The 17,599-nt window shown below is 38.2% G+C and overlaps 1 protein-coding gene across 4 annotated transcripts in view; it reads right to left on the reverse strand.

Moving 5' to 3' along the window:
* Nucleotides 1–17,599, reverse strand: part of APP (amyloid beta precursor protein) — a 200,798-nt gene that overhangs the window by 80,964 nt on the left and 102,235 nt on the right. For all 4 annotated transcript variants that reach the window (XM_032097649.1, XM_032097643.1, XM_032097657.1 and 1 more), the window contains one exon: nt 6,431–6,630. In XM_032097649.1, the coding sequence (XP_031953540.1) occupies nt 6,431–6,630 (200 nt within the window). The remainder of the gene's footprint in view (nt 1–6,430; nt 6,631–17,599) is intronic.

The raw sequence follows: 17,599 nt of genomic DNA on the forward strand, positions 1-17,599 counted from the left end.
CAACTCCATGCTTTTTTTTCCATATGGGACTTAAATTTTTAATTACAACATTCTCAATAGAGGAATTGGAAATAAAATTTTCTCTTCTAACAGGGAGAAGAATTAAAGCTACATTTACATATTTCTATCACTGTAAATATCAAGTTTACTCAATATTTTTCCAGTGTATGAATTTATATACGTGATCATGAGAACTAAGCTCATTTAATGCTGGCAGTCAGCCCCAAACCTTAAATCAGAAATTAAATTTGAAGAGATCTAAGAAAAAAAGGACCACCAGGAGGAGTTAGGTTACTAACTCTGACCTGTCCTGGAAATTGGTTTCCCATGTCTAGTTTACACCTCTGAGAAACGTATTTACTTTAATGCTACAGAAGAAAGGCTTATAAATACTGCAAGGTCTTGGAAAATATAGACATGGTAATGGAAAATATACTGTATTGATGAGCGTTTCTGTACTACCAGTCCTGCACGTTTGAAGCTGATATAAAAGTACACACAACTAAATCATACTGGGGGTCTGAACCAGCCCACTAGCCCTGGTGTGTGTTTGCTGTCTGCTCAAACTGTCAATTCAAACAATCACACGGGACTTGAACACCTCTTCAATCAGGACCTCAAACACTCAGTTGCTTAAGTATATGGGATCAGATCTTTTATTTTACCATTTATATCTTGCTAAAGAACAGAGTAAATAACTGGTAACTGCAAGAGAGGCCAAAGGAATGAACCTCTCAAATATATATCATGAGATATATGCTCCCCTTCTTCATGCACTAGTATACAAAATATCATGACTGGACTAATTTTGGCTTCCATATCTTCAGGAATTGAGCTATAGTTTGAGGATATTAGTATGTATGCCTCTATATTAGTCTTTATTTTTAAACTAGCTGAGAAAAATTAGGCAAGAGCAAATGCAGTTTTTCTTTTAGTTATACTCTGTGTTCTAAAAAGGCACAACTGTTTTTACTCAATCAATCAAAAGGGAATATTTGAAGATCATTTCACTGAAACAAAACTTCCTCATTTTGAATATATAGTTAGAAGAGGCAACCAAATTTTAGTTTGAGTATTCGAAGACAAGAGCTAATTTCAAAAGATGTTTTTAGAATCAGGAGAAGACAGCTGTGAAGCTGGCACATGCTCTAGGACTAAAGTTGGTGCTCAAGCTACACAATTGCTAAAATGCTTTTTTACAGAGAAAAAAAAGCAAAATGATGACTTCTCAATGCAATACTGAGGACAGCTCCTCTAAAGCTGTTAAATACCCTTAAATTGTAATTTCCATCCTGTGTAATCAAGATCGAATTTCTCTCTATAATGTTTATTCTTAAGCTATTGCAAGGGCATATTTAGAATATTAAAAAAAATTAATGGTATACTTAGCTAAAATACAAAGCCTCATAACACTGAAGTGGAACAAATGTGTGAAAATATGTTTTCTATTTCTTGTGCACAACAGAACTACACTTGGAACTAATGTGCCATTAAGTTACCACTGATGGCCAGAACGCAAACAAAAAACCCAGCCTGATTTTTAAAATCTAGGTCAATACAGTTTCATGAATTTGTGTTTTAGAAAAGGTACTATTTCCACATAACATCATAATTCTGCTAACACGGCATAACAGTGAATATGAGGATTAGCCCAGAAAAGCATTCCAGTCTTTTTATACAGCAAAATCTTCAGCAAAAAAATATGCAATTAATTACTGCTTCAGTATAATAAAATGACATTTTCTCTAGGGAAACAGATTCTTGGTAATTTTTTCTGGCAGGATATATTTCAAATGAAATTACTCTCCACCTTCCAACTTTACATAAAATAACATTAAATAATACTAAACTGTGTTTAGTATTTCAGTACTTTTGCCCTCGACCCAAAAAGGTAATAGTATGTTGTGTCTGCATCAACAAGATCACCAGATTATAAAGAAGATTTCCTCCAATTGCAACATATAATAAAGTATTATATTATGGTGGAATAGCTGTATTTAATTTTAATTTAAATTAAAATGCCTAATTAAAAGCTATAAATGCAAATCCATTAGGTTAATTTTATCAGTTCTTGTTCATAAATTAGAGCAGATGATCATTCTTAATGAAGATCTCATAGCAAAAAACTCCAGTGGATCTACCCTAATGTATACTATTTATATAGCAACCAATCATGTTTTCTTGATATGAAATGCAATCACACATCATATCTCTCCAAATAAAGCATACTGTATAGTCTTGAAGCCAAGGAAGAAGAACAAGGAACTACTACTGCAGTACAAAGATGACAACCTTTTAAAGAAGAAAAGTTGCCCTGGTAAGCTGTGGACTCCCCATCCCTGGAAGTGTTCAAGGCCAAGATGGACAGGGCTTGGAGCAACCTGGTCTAGAATAAGGTGTCCCTGCCCATAGCAGGGGGTTGGAACCAGGTGATATTTAAGGTTCCTTCCAACCCAGACCATTCTATGATTCCATGAAAGTGGGGCAAAGCTACGGAGTAGAAAAAAACCCAATTAATGTAGCATACACTACTAATACTGTCCCAAAATTCCCAGCTGATGGGTCTGGCAATCAGGGTTAATTTTTAATCAGGTCCCTTTCTTTAGAATATATGGTAGAAGTCACTGAATAGATTTTAAATCTTTCAGCTAAAAATCTTAAGGAAAAAACCACTCATGATGGATCAATGACACTAAAACCTACCATACCAAAATCAGGCTACTTTTCTCTTGCTAGGAAACCAGCATATGGTCTCTCACTTGCAACTCCAGACTGTAAATACAGTTAAAATGTCACGTGAAGCAGCACTGCTTAGATTTTTCCCTAACTGTCTGAAGAAATCCAGCTGAATTAGAGAAAGCAAAACCAACTGATAAAGGGCAATATTACACTGCTGGAGGAGGCAGGTGAGGCTGATGCTGCCAATTCCCCCACATCTGCTGGCAGGTGTGCAGAGAAGCTGCCAAGTGTTTTGTGCCAGACTGTTGTGCTGACCCTGCTGCTCTCCTCTAATGAGATCTGACTGTGATGTTGATGGGAAGCACTAAGCGAAAACTACTTTTTCTTTCAAGAGAGACTAACTTTTCTTGTCACCTCCTGTGTCCTTCTGCTGTCCTGTGCAGAAGGACAGCAGAAACAATGATGGGGGAAGCAGTGCTCCTGCTTGTGTCCATCATACACTGGAAAAATCAGGGGGAGCCTGGATCCTCAGAAGTAGCTCTGCAACACCCATGACACTGTGGCAATGATAGCAGAAATTAAACCACTCCCTTGCCTAAATCCTGGCCAGCAGAGTCACTTCCCTTGCTCCACACAGAGACAAAAATCAAGAGCAGGGCTTCATAAATGAGCCGTATTTTCTTCAGCACAAATTCAATGCTAACATCTCCCTGTGATCAAAGGTAGATTTGACACTAATTTCACCATCTGAATCCCTGTAATCTCAGACCCACAATTATCTGGACTTAACATCTGAAGCCCAGCAAGAGCATATCTAAATGTTTAAACAGGGTGTGCTGCTATACTCCATATGAATTGAGAGTAAAGATGATCTCTAACAAAAGGTAGGAAAGTGAATACTGGCAAATACTGGGCTATGGAAAGTTTATCCACATTTTTTACTAAACACACAGAAATGTGGTTGCTGCAGAAACTGAATGAAAATACTACCCTCCTGCCAATGGACCTTTCTCATTCTCTAGGCAAGACTAATTTCCTTTTCACTGAAAATAAGTGATTCTACTATTACTATTTTGGTCACAATTCATTAAAATATGCACCGAAATAAAACTGCCTGAAAAATTGATTCTTCAATAGCTCAAGTATCTTTAAAGTATAACACTGCATTTATGCTTTTTAATTATTTATGGCTGATATCAGTCATTCCACTGATTTGGCAGAGAAAGGGCTCAATACCAGCCCACTATTAGATCCTTACTTACAGATTTACAACAGCTGTTCACATTTGAAAAGCAGCTCCTCTCAAATTGGATAAACCCACTCTGTGTTCTTTAATGCTAAAGACATAATATTAGTTACAGCTTCATAAAAGTGGCTGTAAAGGGTTATGAAGAGCATCCTAGGATATGTTTTATGACTAGTGCTTGGGCAAGGCAGCCTGGAGCAGAGCTCAGTCCACATGAATGAAGCTCTGACACTTCAATCCTTCTAGAGAGGCTTTCAAGGTGTCTCCAAAGACCACTTCTTAACACATACGTTCTCAACAAGATCCCTCTGCGTCTTTCATTTACAATGACAGTGACAAACTTGTGTTTGCATCAGCAAGACGCTAACCACACAAGTTCCTACGCTGGATCTGCTGCCTGCACTGGGAGGACAGGGACCCTGTAAGCAGCTTTCTCTTGTGCGTAGCAAGGGAAGGAAAAGCAAGGATCAAGGCTATGTCATTTGGACACTTCTACTTTAATAAATAAGCAAGCACATTGCATAGTACAGCTCTGTCAGACACCACTTACTCTCCAGGACAGTCCCTACAACATCAGTGCCCCAGGAAGGCTGAAGGTCAGGAAGCCCAAAGGTTTGCAGCAGAACTGCGCTGAAAACTTGTATTGGTAACAGATTGCCCTCACCTCACTTGCACCAATGCATATTTTCCTCACAGTCACCCAAGGTGGGAAATGTTAGACATGGGAAAAACAATATGCTACCATTTCATAATCAGCAAATATATACATTTCTAAATGGCTTCTAGAAGGTCACTTCAATAGTTTACCTTATCTTTTACATGTTATATATTATATTCAGGTGATTGTACACTACTTTCCTGAAAGCTATAAATCTTAACCTCTTTGAAACATCACCCTCAGTAAAGAAATGTGTTCTACCAAACTTGTCATTTCCACTCATCCAAAATCCCATTAAAATCAAAAGTACTTTTTCTTTTTTTTTTTTTTCTTTCCCTTTCAATATTCATTTACCAGCGAGAACAGGGCGTTTTATCCCCAGCTGGTAAAAGCTCATATATGGAAATATGTTTAATTGGTTTAAAGATTTGAACATAAACTGCTCCCACCCCCTCCTCACTGAAAAGGTTCTCCAACAACTGAGCAAAACACTCAACAGTTATATAAGACAGAAACACACAAGACTGAGTTGCCAGGCTTAGAAAGAAACATTTGCAAGTGATTTTAGCAAAGCTTTAGTGCTCCATGTAGACTGAGCTGAAAAATATAACCAAAGCATCCCCTGGGCATCCTTCTGTACCCTGGTATGATAAATTGTAGCCAGCACCCTCTCCTCTGACAAACATTGGAACCATGGCTCAAGAGAAAGGGACACTGCCACATGCAAAATGTGGGACTCCAGTACTGCTGGAGTCCCAAGAATCCCCAGTGGCAGGGGATGGGGAAACATGGGGAGAGGAAAGGAGGAAGGCCAGATGTTTTCTGCCTCATTTCACAACTGCCCCAATTTCTATCATTTTCCCTCTGCCTCCTGCATGTCAGAACTCCTTTCTTTTCAAATGTAGTCTTTAATCTCATTTCCTGCCACCATCTCCAGCATTTATCAGTAAAGATGTAAGCTTTGTAGAAATACTGGGATCTATTTTACTGAGATTTACACCCAGACTGAACTGTATTATAAAATAGAAAAATAAGGATAATTAATTCCAATATGCATTGTAGGAGAAATATGGCATTTAAAAATAATATGTTGCTACGCTGCCCATTAATAAGGGTAAAATTCAAAGTTTAAAATGCAGTCCTGTTAATAACTAAAAAATAAAATGAAAATTCAATTTTAGAAATGAAGAGTTCTTTCTCACTCCACGTATCCTATTTTTTCCTATTTCCTTCTTCCCCACTCAGTAGAACTCATTAGTTTAGGTTCATTTTTCTGCATAGTTATTTTAAATTAATCTAATTTCACTGAATTATTAATTCATGAAGAAACACAGCAAACTGGTATCTAACAGAACCACACAAAATGACCCATCACTGCTCTTAATATGAGAGACCAAACCAGCTCATGCGACCTCCTGCTTGGAACTGATAGTCCCTATCCTTCTGTAACACATGTGCATGATAAACCATACACACTTTCCTGTCCTATTTGCTAAATATGGCAGTTGAATTTTATTTAATGTTACTTTAAAATAAAACCAACCCTTCTGTTTACACATACACAACAAACACACTTCAAGGACAGACAGTCCCTGCAGCATCTGTGTGCCAGTAGGGCTGGAGGTCAGAAAACCCAAAGGGTTGTGGCAGAACTAACTCCAAAGAATATTTATAATGGGAAAGGGAAAGGCAAGGGGATTAAACACGCAAATTACAGGAGCCAAAGCACAACAATACTGCAACTTTGGGTATTTTGCTGTTTGGAACATTTTTTTTGTTGTAAAGGGCAAATATGCAAAGCAGCAGGATTAGTTTTTCAGCCCCAAGCCTGATGCTCATGAATTTACCTCTGACAACCTCTTCAACAGACTCTGTAGTTGTGGTGGTAGTGGTTGCAATACTGGTAGTTCTTTCGGTTGCCTCCTCATACTCTTCCTCTGTCTCTTCAATTTCGTCACCATCATCATCGTCATCATCAGCATCTTCATCTTCCACAACAGTTAGCTCCTCATCTTCCTCTGCTTGTTCTTCTACTGCCTTATCATCGCTAAATGAAGAAAATTATCGTGATGTGTCAGCAACAAGATTACTTCAAGGTAACATGAGAGAACATTTTATTCAAAAACTCTGTAAGGAAAACAGTTACAGTTACCTGTTTCTCAATCTCCCTCCCTTCCCTTTAAAGAGAAAATAAAGAATCAGGGACTCTGCAATGTCCCAAATAGTAAGAAATGCTAAAGAAATGTCTAAAAAAAAAAGGAGTAAACATTAGCATACCATATTTTGACAGCTGAATATTACTGTAACATGCTCGCTTCATGATACCATCAACCAATAAATTTTGTTTTGAAAGAAGAACAAATCTGCACAAAATGCACTCAGTTTGTGAAAGAAGCAAAAAAGTTCCTCAGGAACTTGTCCTCCTCACTCAGGAGACAGCTTAATGTAGAGGCTCCCTGGGGACGACCTATGTGCCATTCATAGAGGACTACCACCAAGTGTTGAACCGACCTTGAATTACTGACTGCGGAGTTTTTTCTTCTGCTGTTACAAGCGCTATGTGAATGGAAAGGAAACTTTTACAGGACAGCAGGAGGAAATACTGAAGTTGACTATCAAATGCATTTGGTGGATTAGTATGTCAAGAATCTTCTGGGATCATTCTTAGTTCTGAGTGATACAGACAACAGGTTAAAAAATCTATGTTTGGCTACTGCTACGGTTTCCTTTGAAATATTTCCTGAGCTCAGTGCCCAGCTGTGGCATGGTTTCAGGTTTGTTTCTGATCTTCTACTTGAAATTTACTCCTAATGAATAAATGATCTTTAAATATTCAAACACACAGTGACTTTCTGTCACCTTCATGCACAAGTGGGTGTAAACCTTTCTCATAGCATCACATATGCTTCAACAGCCTTCTAGGTGAAGTTAACAACTTCTTCAACTTATTTTGGAGACCAACTTCATTTTATATTATGTTGCCTACCACAACTCTGAAAGTGAACTCAGTAAAAAGGAAGACAGTATGATTTCTTTTTAACAGGGCATTAAGAAGTTAAAACATGTTGATAAAATTTTTGTATGCCACAAACCTGACTACTTAGGAGCAAGTTAAACCTCTATACAAACAAGAATGATTTCCCTGTTCCCTTCTCCCCAAAATATCTTGACTCCAGAAACACAGGAGAGACTTCAAATAATACTGAAGCTTTCCACTGGGGAAAACCCAGGTATGTTTTATGAATATATGTGGTTAAAGCCACCTTGCAGAAGAGTCTGCATAAAAGATGACTTGTTTCCATTTACACAGGAGAAAAAGTTAAAAAGAGGCACAAAGGCACTTGGTTCCTCTCTTAATTTTTCTTGATTTCTAAAAACTGGCTTGGAAATTTCACCATCTCCACTGTACCATTCTCCCTGAAAAACTAATTTCATTATGTCTGAAATTTGCACTTTAAGTAACTGTTTTCTGAACAATGTCTATATTCTGACGCCATCACCTTTGAACTGCAAGAATGAAGTGGATTTGTCAAGTCCAGTATCTGCAGGTGATCTCCAGGTTAAGGGGCTTCCAGTCTTGCCTCACTGTGCACATTTAAACTAGGCATGCTAAGTATAAGACATCCAAATTTTGATCAAGAGCATCAGATCATATGCCTATCAACATTTAAGAAAGATCTTCCCTGTCTTTCTCTCACCTAAGCTACAAACACAACATGTTTTTTTAAAATTGCAAATTATTTTTCCTCTTCCTTTCTCATGAATGATCACTTTCAGATACTGACACGCTCATAATGTTAAAAAAGGACAACAAAACCAACCCAATGAAACAAGCAAAGGAAAGTCAATTAGTCACATGGAAGGCACTTCAAAAATAATTTGCATGCATCATCCAATATCCATCTTTTTTTAGCTACATGAAAGTAATCAACTCAGCTATGTCAGTCCACAGCATTTTGCTATGAAATCTCATCATGAAGGCCAAGCTTTTTTTGTCTGTTTGTTTGTTTTGTTTCTTCTTATTATTATTTTTAGGGAGCATGATGGTGAAAAGCACCATGAGGGGATGAAAGAGGACAATTCTCTTTGTCCACTGGCTGCTGTGCCTGCCATTACAGTGGGCCCTGGTTCCCTCTCCAGTTACTTAATAGAAGCAAATGCTTAAAGGATAGCCCTCACCTGCCTCCTCATTATGACTTGCTTCTAGCTGAAAAACGAGACATCTGAGAATGCAACAAAAAGCCGCAAGTGGTGGGAGGCTACATCAGTTTATGGGATCAGGCTCCTGAAAATATTCTAAAACACTTGCACAGAAATGCACTAGAATACTACTAGAATAGTCTCTCTACAATTTTGATCACTCCTAGAAAAATCCTGTTTCTGCTAGCTATTCTGCAAGACTCAGTCACAAAGGTCAGATATCACAAAATTATGTTTTATTCCATGTTTCAAGAAAAAGGAACAATGGAAATAGAAATGGATTACCTCCGATTTAGATTTACCAAAACAGAAGTGATTTTGCATATTTTTAGTATTGGAAAAGAACTGCATCTTGCAAGAAACATGATGAAATACAATTGGGTGTTTTTCCTTGGATTTAATCACTATTATCACCCTGGCTCTTCTTCAAGGAGAATGCACGTGAGAGGAATAACAGAGAAAAACAGGGAAGGAAATGAACATCTACAACATCTGGAATTAAGAGCGTGAACTTTTCAAATGGTGACAAATCTCTCCCTGTTGCATCCTGCAGAGCTGTTTCTCCCCACCAGGCTAAATTCTCTGATTCCATTTACATTTCTCAATTAGCAGACCCCAGTGCTGTTTCCCAGACAGCACATCTCGCTTCTCTACAACTTTTACCTCAGCAATCAGTTAAAATCCACTTTTCAAGCAAACATTTACTACCAAATGAATGTGGATACCTGTATTTTTCTCAGAAATCCTGGAGCTTTATTTAATGAATGTAGCAGGCATTCTTGCTTCCTGGTATTACTATTATTATTACTTTTTACCTTCTTCTGTAAACAAGTATGACTCAGTCTTGTTTCTCCTGGAAGCGCAGTACTTTGACAGCTTTTTCTGTCTACTCCCTCAATACCACCTTAGCCAAGGTTTTATTGGCAGCACAAACTGTAGTGTCTTGTTTACAAGAATTTGTTGACATTTCACCTTAGCCTAGCGGTGCTAGTGACAGGACTTTTCAAAGGCTGCTCAAAAAAATTACTTGATGCACTGACAAATTCACAGATTTGTAAAGCCATTCAGCCATTGTCTGAATTTAACAGTTCAGCAGTAAATAACAGAGGGAAATTGTTAGGCTTGATATAGCCATGAATATTCCTGCAACCCCTCCCAACATCTCCATCTCCTTTCTGTGGAGACTTCTGGCAAGGAGGGCCAGCACTTCCCTTTCATATGGACACAAAGGTCATCATGGTTGTGAACCTTCTGCTTCAACCTCCTCACACACAGGATATTAAGATCCATTTCTGCCATCGTGGAAATGATGCTCTACTTGAGTCCAAGTAGCACAGCGGGTCATTAGTACAAATCATCTCCAGTCCTGTGTGTGGTGAAAGAGGGTATTTGAAGTTTGGTGGTTTCAGTCCTATTTCTGATGCCACAAACACAATGGGCCTCCAGGCAGCCTGAAGTCCTACTCAGTCCCTTCCTGACTAAAACAGGAACATACTGACCACTCCAGTGGGCGTATTTCTGGTTTTAAAACACAAACCACTGTACAGCTCCTGCTAGTATGCAGTTAAGTACATAATTACAAGCAATGTTTAAACCATGGACCTGTAAATATGTATCTTCCTTTTCCCAATCCATCACTGTGGTAAGAACTGGCATCAATGTATTATTTATTACTTTCACTCAGAAGCATGCATCGTTCCGTTTTTCGGGAAGGTAAAACTGAAGGAAATGTAAAAGAGAGTGAAGGAAAGCCAACTATGTTACTTCTTGCTGTTCAAGAAATAAGAAAACATTAGTTGTAGGAGCTTGGGTGGGTCGGACGGTCGGGACGGACGGAGACGAGAGATCTCTGAAGTCAGATATTGGAACATGCAGTTTATTGCAAAGGGCGTGGGTATAGGGGCACTGCTTAGAGCTGCCAGACTCAGCTCTGAGCAGGCCCAAGAGAGCAAGAGTGTAAGCGGGTAAGGGAGTAAGTAGAGTGGAGTGGTCTGTGAAGTCCTGGTTACAATACAATAAATCATCTTCTGTACTGAATATTCTAATTGTCACTAACCAATCTAATACAAGATACAAATCCTATAGCATTTACATACAGCCTATAAGAGTTCTTGTATTACCATAGAGTGTTACATCTTAACTCCTAAAAACTACTCTTTGGACCCCTTCTGCTGAGCTAGTAGGGTCTGCTCTGACCTTTGGACCTGCCTGCAAGCAGAGGGTATTGTTCAATCAAGAGGGGATTACCTTCAGTCGGCCATACCATTGTTTTCCAGTTGTTCAGTAACTAAGACTTGGTATCTCAAAGGTGGCCTCCATTTCAATGTCGCTTATAGTTTTCATATTCCCAAAATCTTTTGTCAGGCAATCATATTTATAAGGCTTTCCTGTTTCATCTTCCCCAACAATTAGTAAATGAAAGTTTTCTTTCTGTATTCCAATAACTTTCAAGAATGACAAAGGCAGAAAACAGATGACAAGAACAATGAGTTTTCCTTTCTAATGTTGTTTCAGAAATAATGGGGCTGGAGTATGAGCAACATTTTAAGAAGTTTCGTCTCTGCAGCTACTAACTTCATGCAAAGTTTTCAATTTAGGATAGCACATAACTGTGGACTAATTACCGGTACTGATAAGTGTTTCCCGCTTGTCTGCAATAAACGCTCATCCATTTTGATGTAATTTTACCATGATTTTGCCAAATAACTTGAACAAAAACATATACTTCATCAGTGGGTGAAAGAAAGAATGCAAACTTGTTCAAGAAGGGTGTTGTAATACCTGGAAAGATGCATTTTATCGCAGACAGAGCCCATCCATCTTGACTGTAGTTTTTACCAGCTACCAACAGCTGAGCCAATAGCTGGGGGAAAGCTAATTCCAGGATTGGAACCAAATAGCAGCAGCAATAAGCTGCTGCCTGGGCAGAGAGAGCAAGGCTAACGTTGGCTCCAGACAGCTGTGGGAGCAATTCCTGCATGTGCTCTTTCAGTCTAACAGGCTGTGCTGATGGTAATTTACGCATCCATAACCTTCACCACTGCAGCTGCCATCATCCCAGTTTCCAGCCTCTTGTGCTTTAGCTTCCCAACAGCACAAAACCCCACCCCCTCTACAGCTCCTCCGAATGAACTCCAGGACTGCTGGGAGGGGACGGGATTGTCAAGTATTCCACCTGGGCTTAGCTTTGCTTCCAGCTAAAGAATAATGGTGAGCACAGATACATATTTATCCTCGTGTATAGGAAAGATCCAGACCACAAGGTTCTTCAGCTGTGGGAGAAGAAACCAACAGATCCAACAGTGAACCTCTACATGCATTAAGAGAAAACACAAAACAGAAACAGAAAGCAAATTACAAGAGTAAGACATATGCTTGGAATCCAGAAAAGAAGATGAGTGCATTTGAGGTGGCTTAATTACCAGTCTTTTGGTTAAAAGAAAATCAGAAAGCTAACAGGCAAAGAAACAAAGACTCCCTCAACAAATCCACACATCTGAGGCAGGGGTATTTTCCACCTAACATATTTCCAAACCCTGCATGCTAGAAAAATTTCTTCCAAACTGAAATTTCAAAGGACAAGATTTCTCAGAAACAGAGTTTGATCCCACCACCACACTCTGAATGGTCACTACCGAAACATTCGCGGCAAACCAGGAACTACTTTAAACTACAAACTAATTGAATGGTGCACTTTGGCACTTGAGCATTTTTCCCACTGTACTTTGTTATTTGACTTTGGCACACAAGCTGACTTCAACACTAAGTTGAGTATAGTAACTACGTTATACTGAGAGTCCAGTTAGCAGGTTTAAGCAACACCTACCAAAGAACTTTTGCATGGGCTAGAGAGAGGAAAGGAAGCCAAAGGCAAATATGAAATGGAGATCTCAGCACTCATCTTTAAAGTCTATGAGTAAGGGGTTTTAACAAAGACATCTGGTTTTTTTGAAGCACTGGGGAGGTGGGAATAGACAGCAGGGCAAAAATTAAACTACACTACAGTTGTGAGATTAGGCACAGAGCCAGGAATGAAAAGGGTTATGCCAGATGCCTGATCTATGATTTTTAAAGTGGCTTATTGGTAACAAAGTCTGGAAAATTACAGAATTGAAAGTCTGACCCACAGCAATGTTTCTGGTCTGCATGTTAAGTGACCACAAAAGCAAAAAATGCTCAAAAAGTTCCTTGGTTATTTTCATTAGGTTTGGATTTTATATTAGGTTAGGAAATTGGATATCTCACACAAAAAAGAAATAATACCACATTTGGACACCTAAACACCTATTAAGACACTTTTAGACCTCAAAGTTTGAACTCAAATGGGCACCTTCCATTGCACAGCAAGTTGGGACAGACAATTCATATTCATAGCATTTTTCAGACATTCATGTTGTCACTTCTAATAATTTTCCATTCTGTTTCCCTTTACCAAAGAGGTTGCAATGATCTTTATTTCCACATTTCCTAATTAAAAAGATCAAATAAGCTATTTCAAAGGCTGTTTCTGAGTTCTTAGACAGAAAAACCAACTGAATTATGTGCTTCAGACTCTCTCTCTCTCCTTTTATTGTAACTAAGGTTTTGTACAAAAACAATACCAAAATATGTGCCTGTTTCCATTAAATTTGTAGAAAACAAGAAAAGTTGCACTAAGAATCTTTCAATCCAATTTTTAAATAGAACACTTATACAAACCAAACACATGTTGTTTGCCTCTGACAGATATATTTACCCTTTCCCCCCATAATTAAATAACATCTTTTGTACCATTAGAAATTTCTTTCCACAGCTGAGTTACTTAAAAAGCCACATGTACAAGGTAGCATTTCATCTCAGAGATGGCTCCTGTTGACTGAAAGGCAAGAAAACTTTCAAAACTGACCGAGTTTTCTCTCTGAAACAAAGCCTTTGCTGGTGTTGCTGTTCTGACAGTTCTCTTCAGAAGATGAAGGGTTCAGCAAGAAGTATGTAACTTTTAGAGAACAGAATAATAATGTATTTAACCCGTATTATTTCTCGCTCTGATTATTTTTGCTGAAGAGAAACTTAGAAACTAAAAAATTAGACATACCTGCAAACACACAAAATCAGGCTTTGTGAGTCTGATGACAATGAATGAATATCTTCAAAATCCTGACAGCAGAAATGCATTAAGAGTGAATGTGATGGAAGAGGGCAGAGGGAAGATCATCTACACAGCTCTGTTTGAGAATCAGCAGAAAAATCCAGATCTGTTACAACATATTTCTTTCCACAAAACTTGTGCTGTACTCAGAATGAAATACTCAGTTTCTTTGTTCAACATGCTATCCTACAGCTTATCTGGGGAAGACAGAGTGAAATCTGTACCAAACCAAGTACTTGTCCTGTTTGTGGAATTCATCATCTTGCTATTGTCACACAAGGACAACAGGGGAAAATTGGAAGAATAACTTTGTTCTACAACTGAGAAAAAAACTCCAAACAAAACAAAACCACAAAAAAAAAAAAAAAACCTGAAGCATGCAATAATTCTGGATGTTCAATTTAAGACATGGAATAACATTTTTTCAAGAATGTGCCATCTTAAACTTCTTAAATATGGTTGCCACCAGCAGCAGCTGCAAGAGGCCAGGACTTCTGCAGAGCAGATAATCTCCACTAACACAGCCAGAAGAAAAAGGGGCACCTTTCATACTAAATTTTTTATGGTGGCCACAGCATGCCAAGCCTGGCAAAAGACTTGGCAGAAACAAGCATAGATCCAGTTCTCCAGGTCATCATTTTACTGTTTAAGCCTTTTCTTCTTCTCGCAGGTCAGAATTTCAGTGTTATTTTTTCGATCAACAGTGATCAAACTAGAGAACCAAGGCGAAGGAAGGATTTTGTCATCATGTAATCAAGCTGAAACATTTGCATTCAAGATTAGAATGCAATGATTTTTTTCTGCTAGGAAAAAAACAACCTAGATGTTTTTGGTGTTTTATCTATGTACCCCAAGTACGTAGCCTTTGTTAGAAGGCAAAGGTAAAAAAGTACTACAGAAGACCCTTTAGTCCACTGTGCTGTTAAAGTACAGCTTCACAAGAGGTGGAATTCTGAAATTCCTACAAACCACTCCAATGCCAAGCTCTTACTTCTGGTACAGACCACAAGTATCTCTGAAAGGTAAAGCAGAGCAGGAACTGCTGAATAACTTTATGAGGCCATATCATGCTATGCATCCTCCAGCACATAGTCATGCTGATGTGACAGTATGTGTCAAAACGCCCAGGTTTAAAATTCTCACTTCTCATTTTTTCATGCATTGTAAGTAATACAGCTCTTGAAATGGGGCAGTATCTATCACAGTGCCACAAGAACTTCTGAGAACCTCTCATAGATCTATCAGAAGGGTTTCTTAAGCTGATTATTTTACATTAAACTTTCTCTCCCACATTTCAGTCATCACCAGTCATTATAAGTGACAACTTAAAATTTTTGCTTATAAAATTGCTGTCTGGTACTTAAGGAAAACCTGGCAGCTGATGGCTCTCTTTTGTGAGGTCAAAAAAACGTAACCATTCTCTGCAAGTAAACCTCCTACCAAATGTGTAATTTTGATGCCTCCTGAAACAAGCTCAACATTCACTGAAGTCATAAAGGTAGCCTGCACAGCTGTAACTGTTTTCATCAAGGGTCAGGAAAGCCTTATTATCTTCTACTCATCACTTCCTCAATAAGACTGATTTTCTCCTCCCAGAGCTGCATCCATCACTTCAGTTAATGCTTTACACTGAAAAGGTGATTGGATTTGCCAGCTCAGCATGACTGCAATTAGCTCTTAAAGCAATGTGCTGTTTCATCAATTCCATTCTAAGTTTTCTTGTCCTAAGAAGAAATCCAGCACTTACCAGTCTTGCTAGTCATTACTGTTCTGGTGTTTCTATGCTTTCAGAATTTTAATTTAACAACCTCACCTCCAAGATAAAAAGTTTAAAAATTGTTATTAAAAATATATATCATGAGCTAGCTGAATATTAAGTAGCAGCCAACACAAGCAACAAACCCAATTAATAAGAATGTGAGACACAGACCATGCTAATAGCATATGAAATATGCAAATAGGAGTACATACTTCTACAGTTCTTCAACATAAGCAGTAACATTATGCAATTATACTGTATATTATACAATTCAGAGATGCCTTAGTTTAATCTGTAAATACAAGTGATTAAGTTTTATCATTAAAATATTTATAAAAACACAGAAGTTTTCAGATAATAGATAGATCTGTTATCATTTTCAGTTAATAGATAGATCTGTTTAGAACAGATATAAAACGACTTCAATTTCTAACAGTTCTACCACAAAAATCAAGATGGTGTAAACTTCTGACCAATTAGCTGAAATATTATATTGCAAAATACCTTCCACATTATCTCCCTAAATGAATTATTTCTCTGAAATAGCAATTTAGTGATGGATAACTCTTGTACTGCAAAATCTTCCTATCTCAATAATTGGTATTAACCTCTACTCATGGAAAACTTCAGGAAGGAGGAAAGAAAAAAGGAAGAACAAGAAAGCAAATTTGTAATTCCTAGTGTTCATTTTAGGGCACTGATTCCCAATTAGGAACAATTTGCATTAGGACAGCTGATGAAAACACTGCCTCTGGCTGCACCCCTTCCTGCTTCTGTGTCACAGACAACTGAGCCCTCCACCAAGCAGATCCTGAATCACTGCAACAGGCACAAGGCTCAGTTTTCCTTAAATTTTCAGGGCTATGAACAGCCTACAGTTCAGTCTGCACAGTATGGAAAAAGGGAAATCTTTTTATCCATCCAAATGCACGTAATTTCCTTCTTCTAAAGGCAGAACTTGCAGTACAGACCCATTGTCCAGCTTCACATCTGGTTCAGATTCACCAGCTCAAGTGTAGGGAAGTAAGGCATGGGTTGGGGTTTTTTCATGTTACACTTTTTGAAAGAATCATTTAGGAGATTCCCACTGCAGCATTTTGCACTGAAATTTTAGGAATTAGCTTTCCAATTTAATGAAAAAGCTAACATCAATGAGAACTCATTGTTTATCATGAGAGGCAAGATGGCTTGAAAACAGATGAACAATCTAGAGACAAAACTGATTTAAATTCATTTTTTAAATTAATTTTTTCTTTCCTCCAGTGACAATGTTTCCAATAAAAAATTTAGCCTCAACAACTTTCTTTTTCTGGATCAATAATGCTTTTAGCTTTAGAAAAGCAAAAATTTCAAAAGGAAGGACAACAAAGCTATGGAACGGTTGTTGCATAAGTCTTAGGGAGAATGGCTGAGGGATGTCTCAGTTTAGAGACAAGTTTAGGAGAAAAACACTCTGGAATGAGTACTTCTCTAAAAAAAAAAAAGGATTCCAACAATCCCTTTCTGCCAGTAAGAAATGAATACTAGTGGATGAAAGTGAAATAAACCCCAACTGTTTATTGACAGAGTGCCCACATGGCACAAGGAAAAAAATAGATTAATAACTGCTAGATATTGAATTGTCAGACCTAACCCCTGCCCCCACCCCCGGAACAAAAAAGCCCAAAATGCCAGGGAAAGAAAAAATAAAACCACAACATCTGGCAATGTCGTGGGGAGAAAAAAATGGCACCAGCTCCTGTCTCAAGGGAAAAAAACAAACAAACAAAAGGTTCATGAAGCAGCTTGGGCAAACAGATAGGAAGCTGGTTAATCTCTGATGTTAGTCCCCTCTTCACAGCAGATGAAGCTGGTGGATTTGGTGGCCTTTCTCTTGCTGACATAGCTTTTCTGCAGTCTGGGGCCAAAATAGAGCGGCCCCTTGCCTTC

The sequence above is a fragment of the Corvus moneduloides genome, chromosome 2 (genome assembly GCF_009650955.1).
Source record: "Corvus moneduloides isolate bCorMon1 chromosome 2, bCorMon1.pri, whole genome shotgun sequence".
In the NCBI taxonomy this organism is placed as follows: Eukaryota; Metazoa; Chordata; class Aves; order Passeriformes; family Corvidae; genus Corvus; species Corvus moneduloides.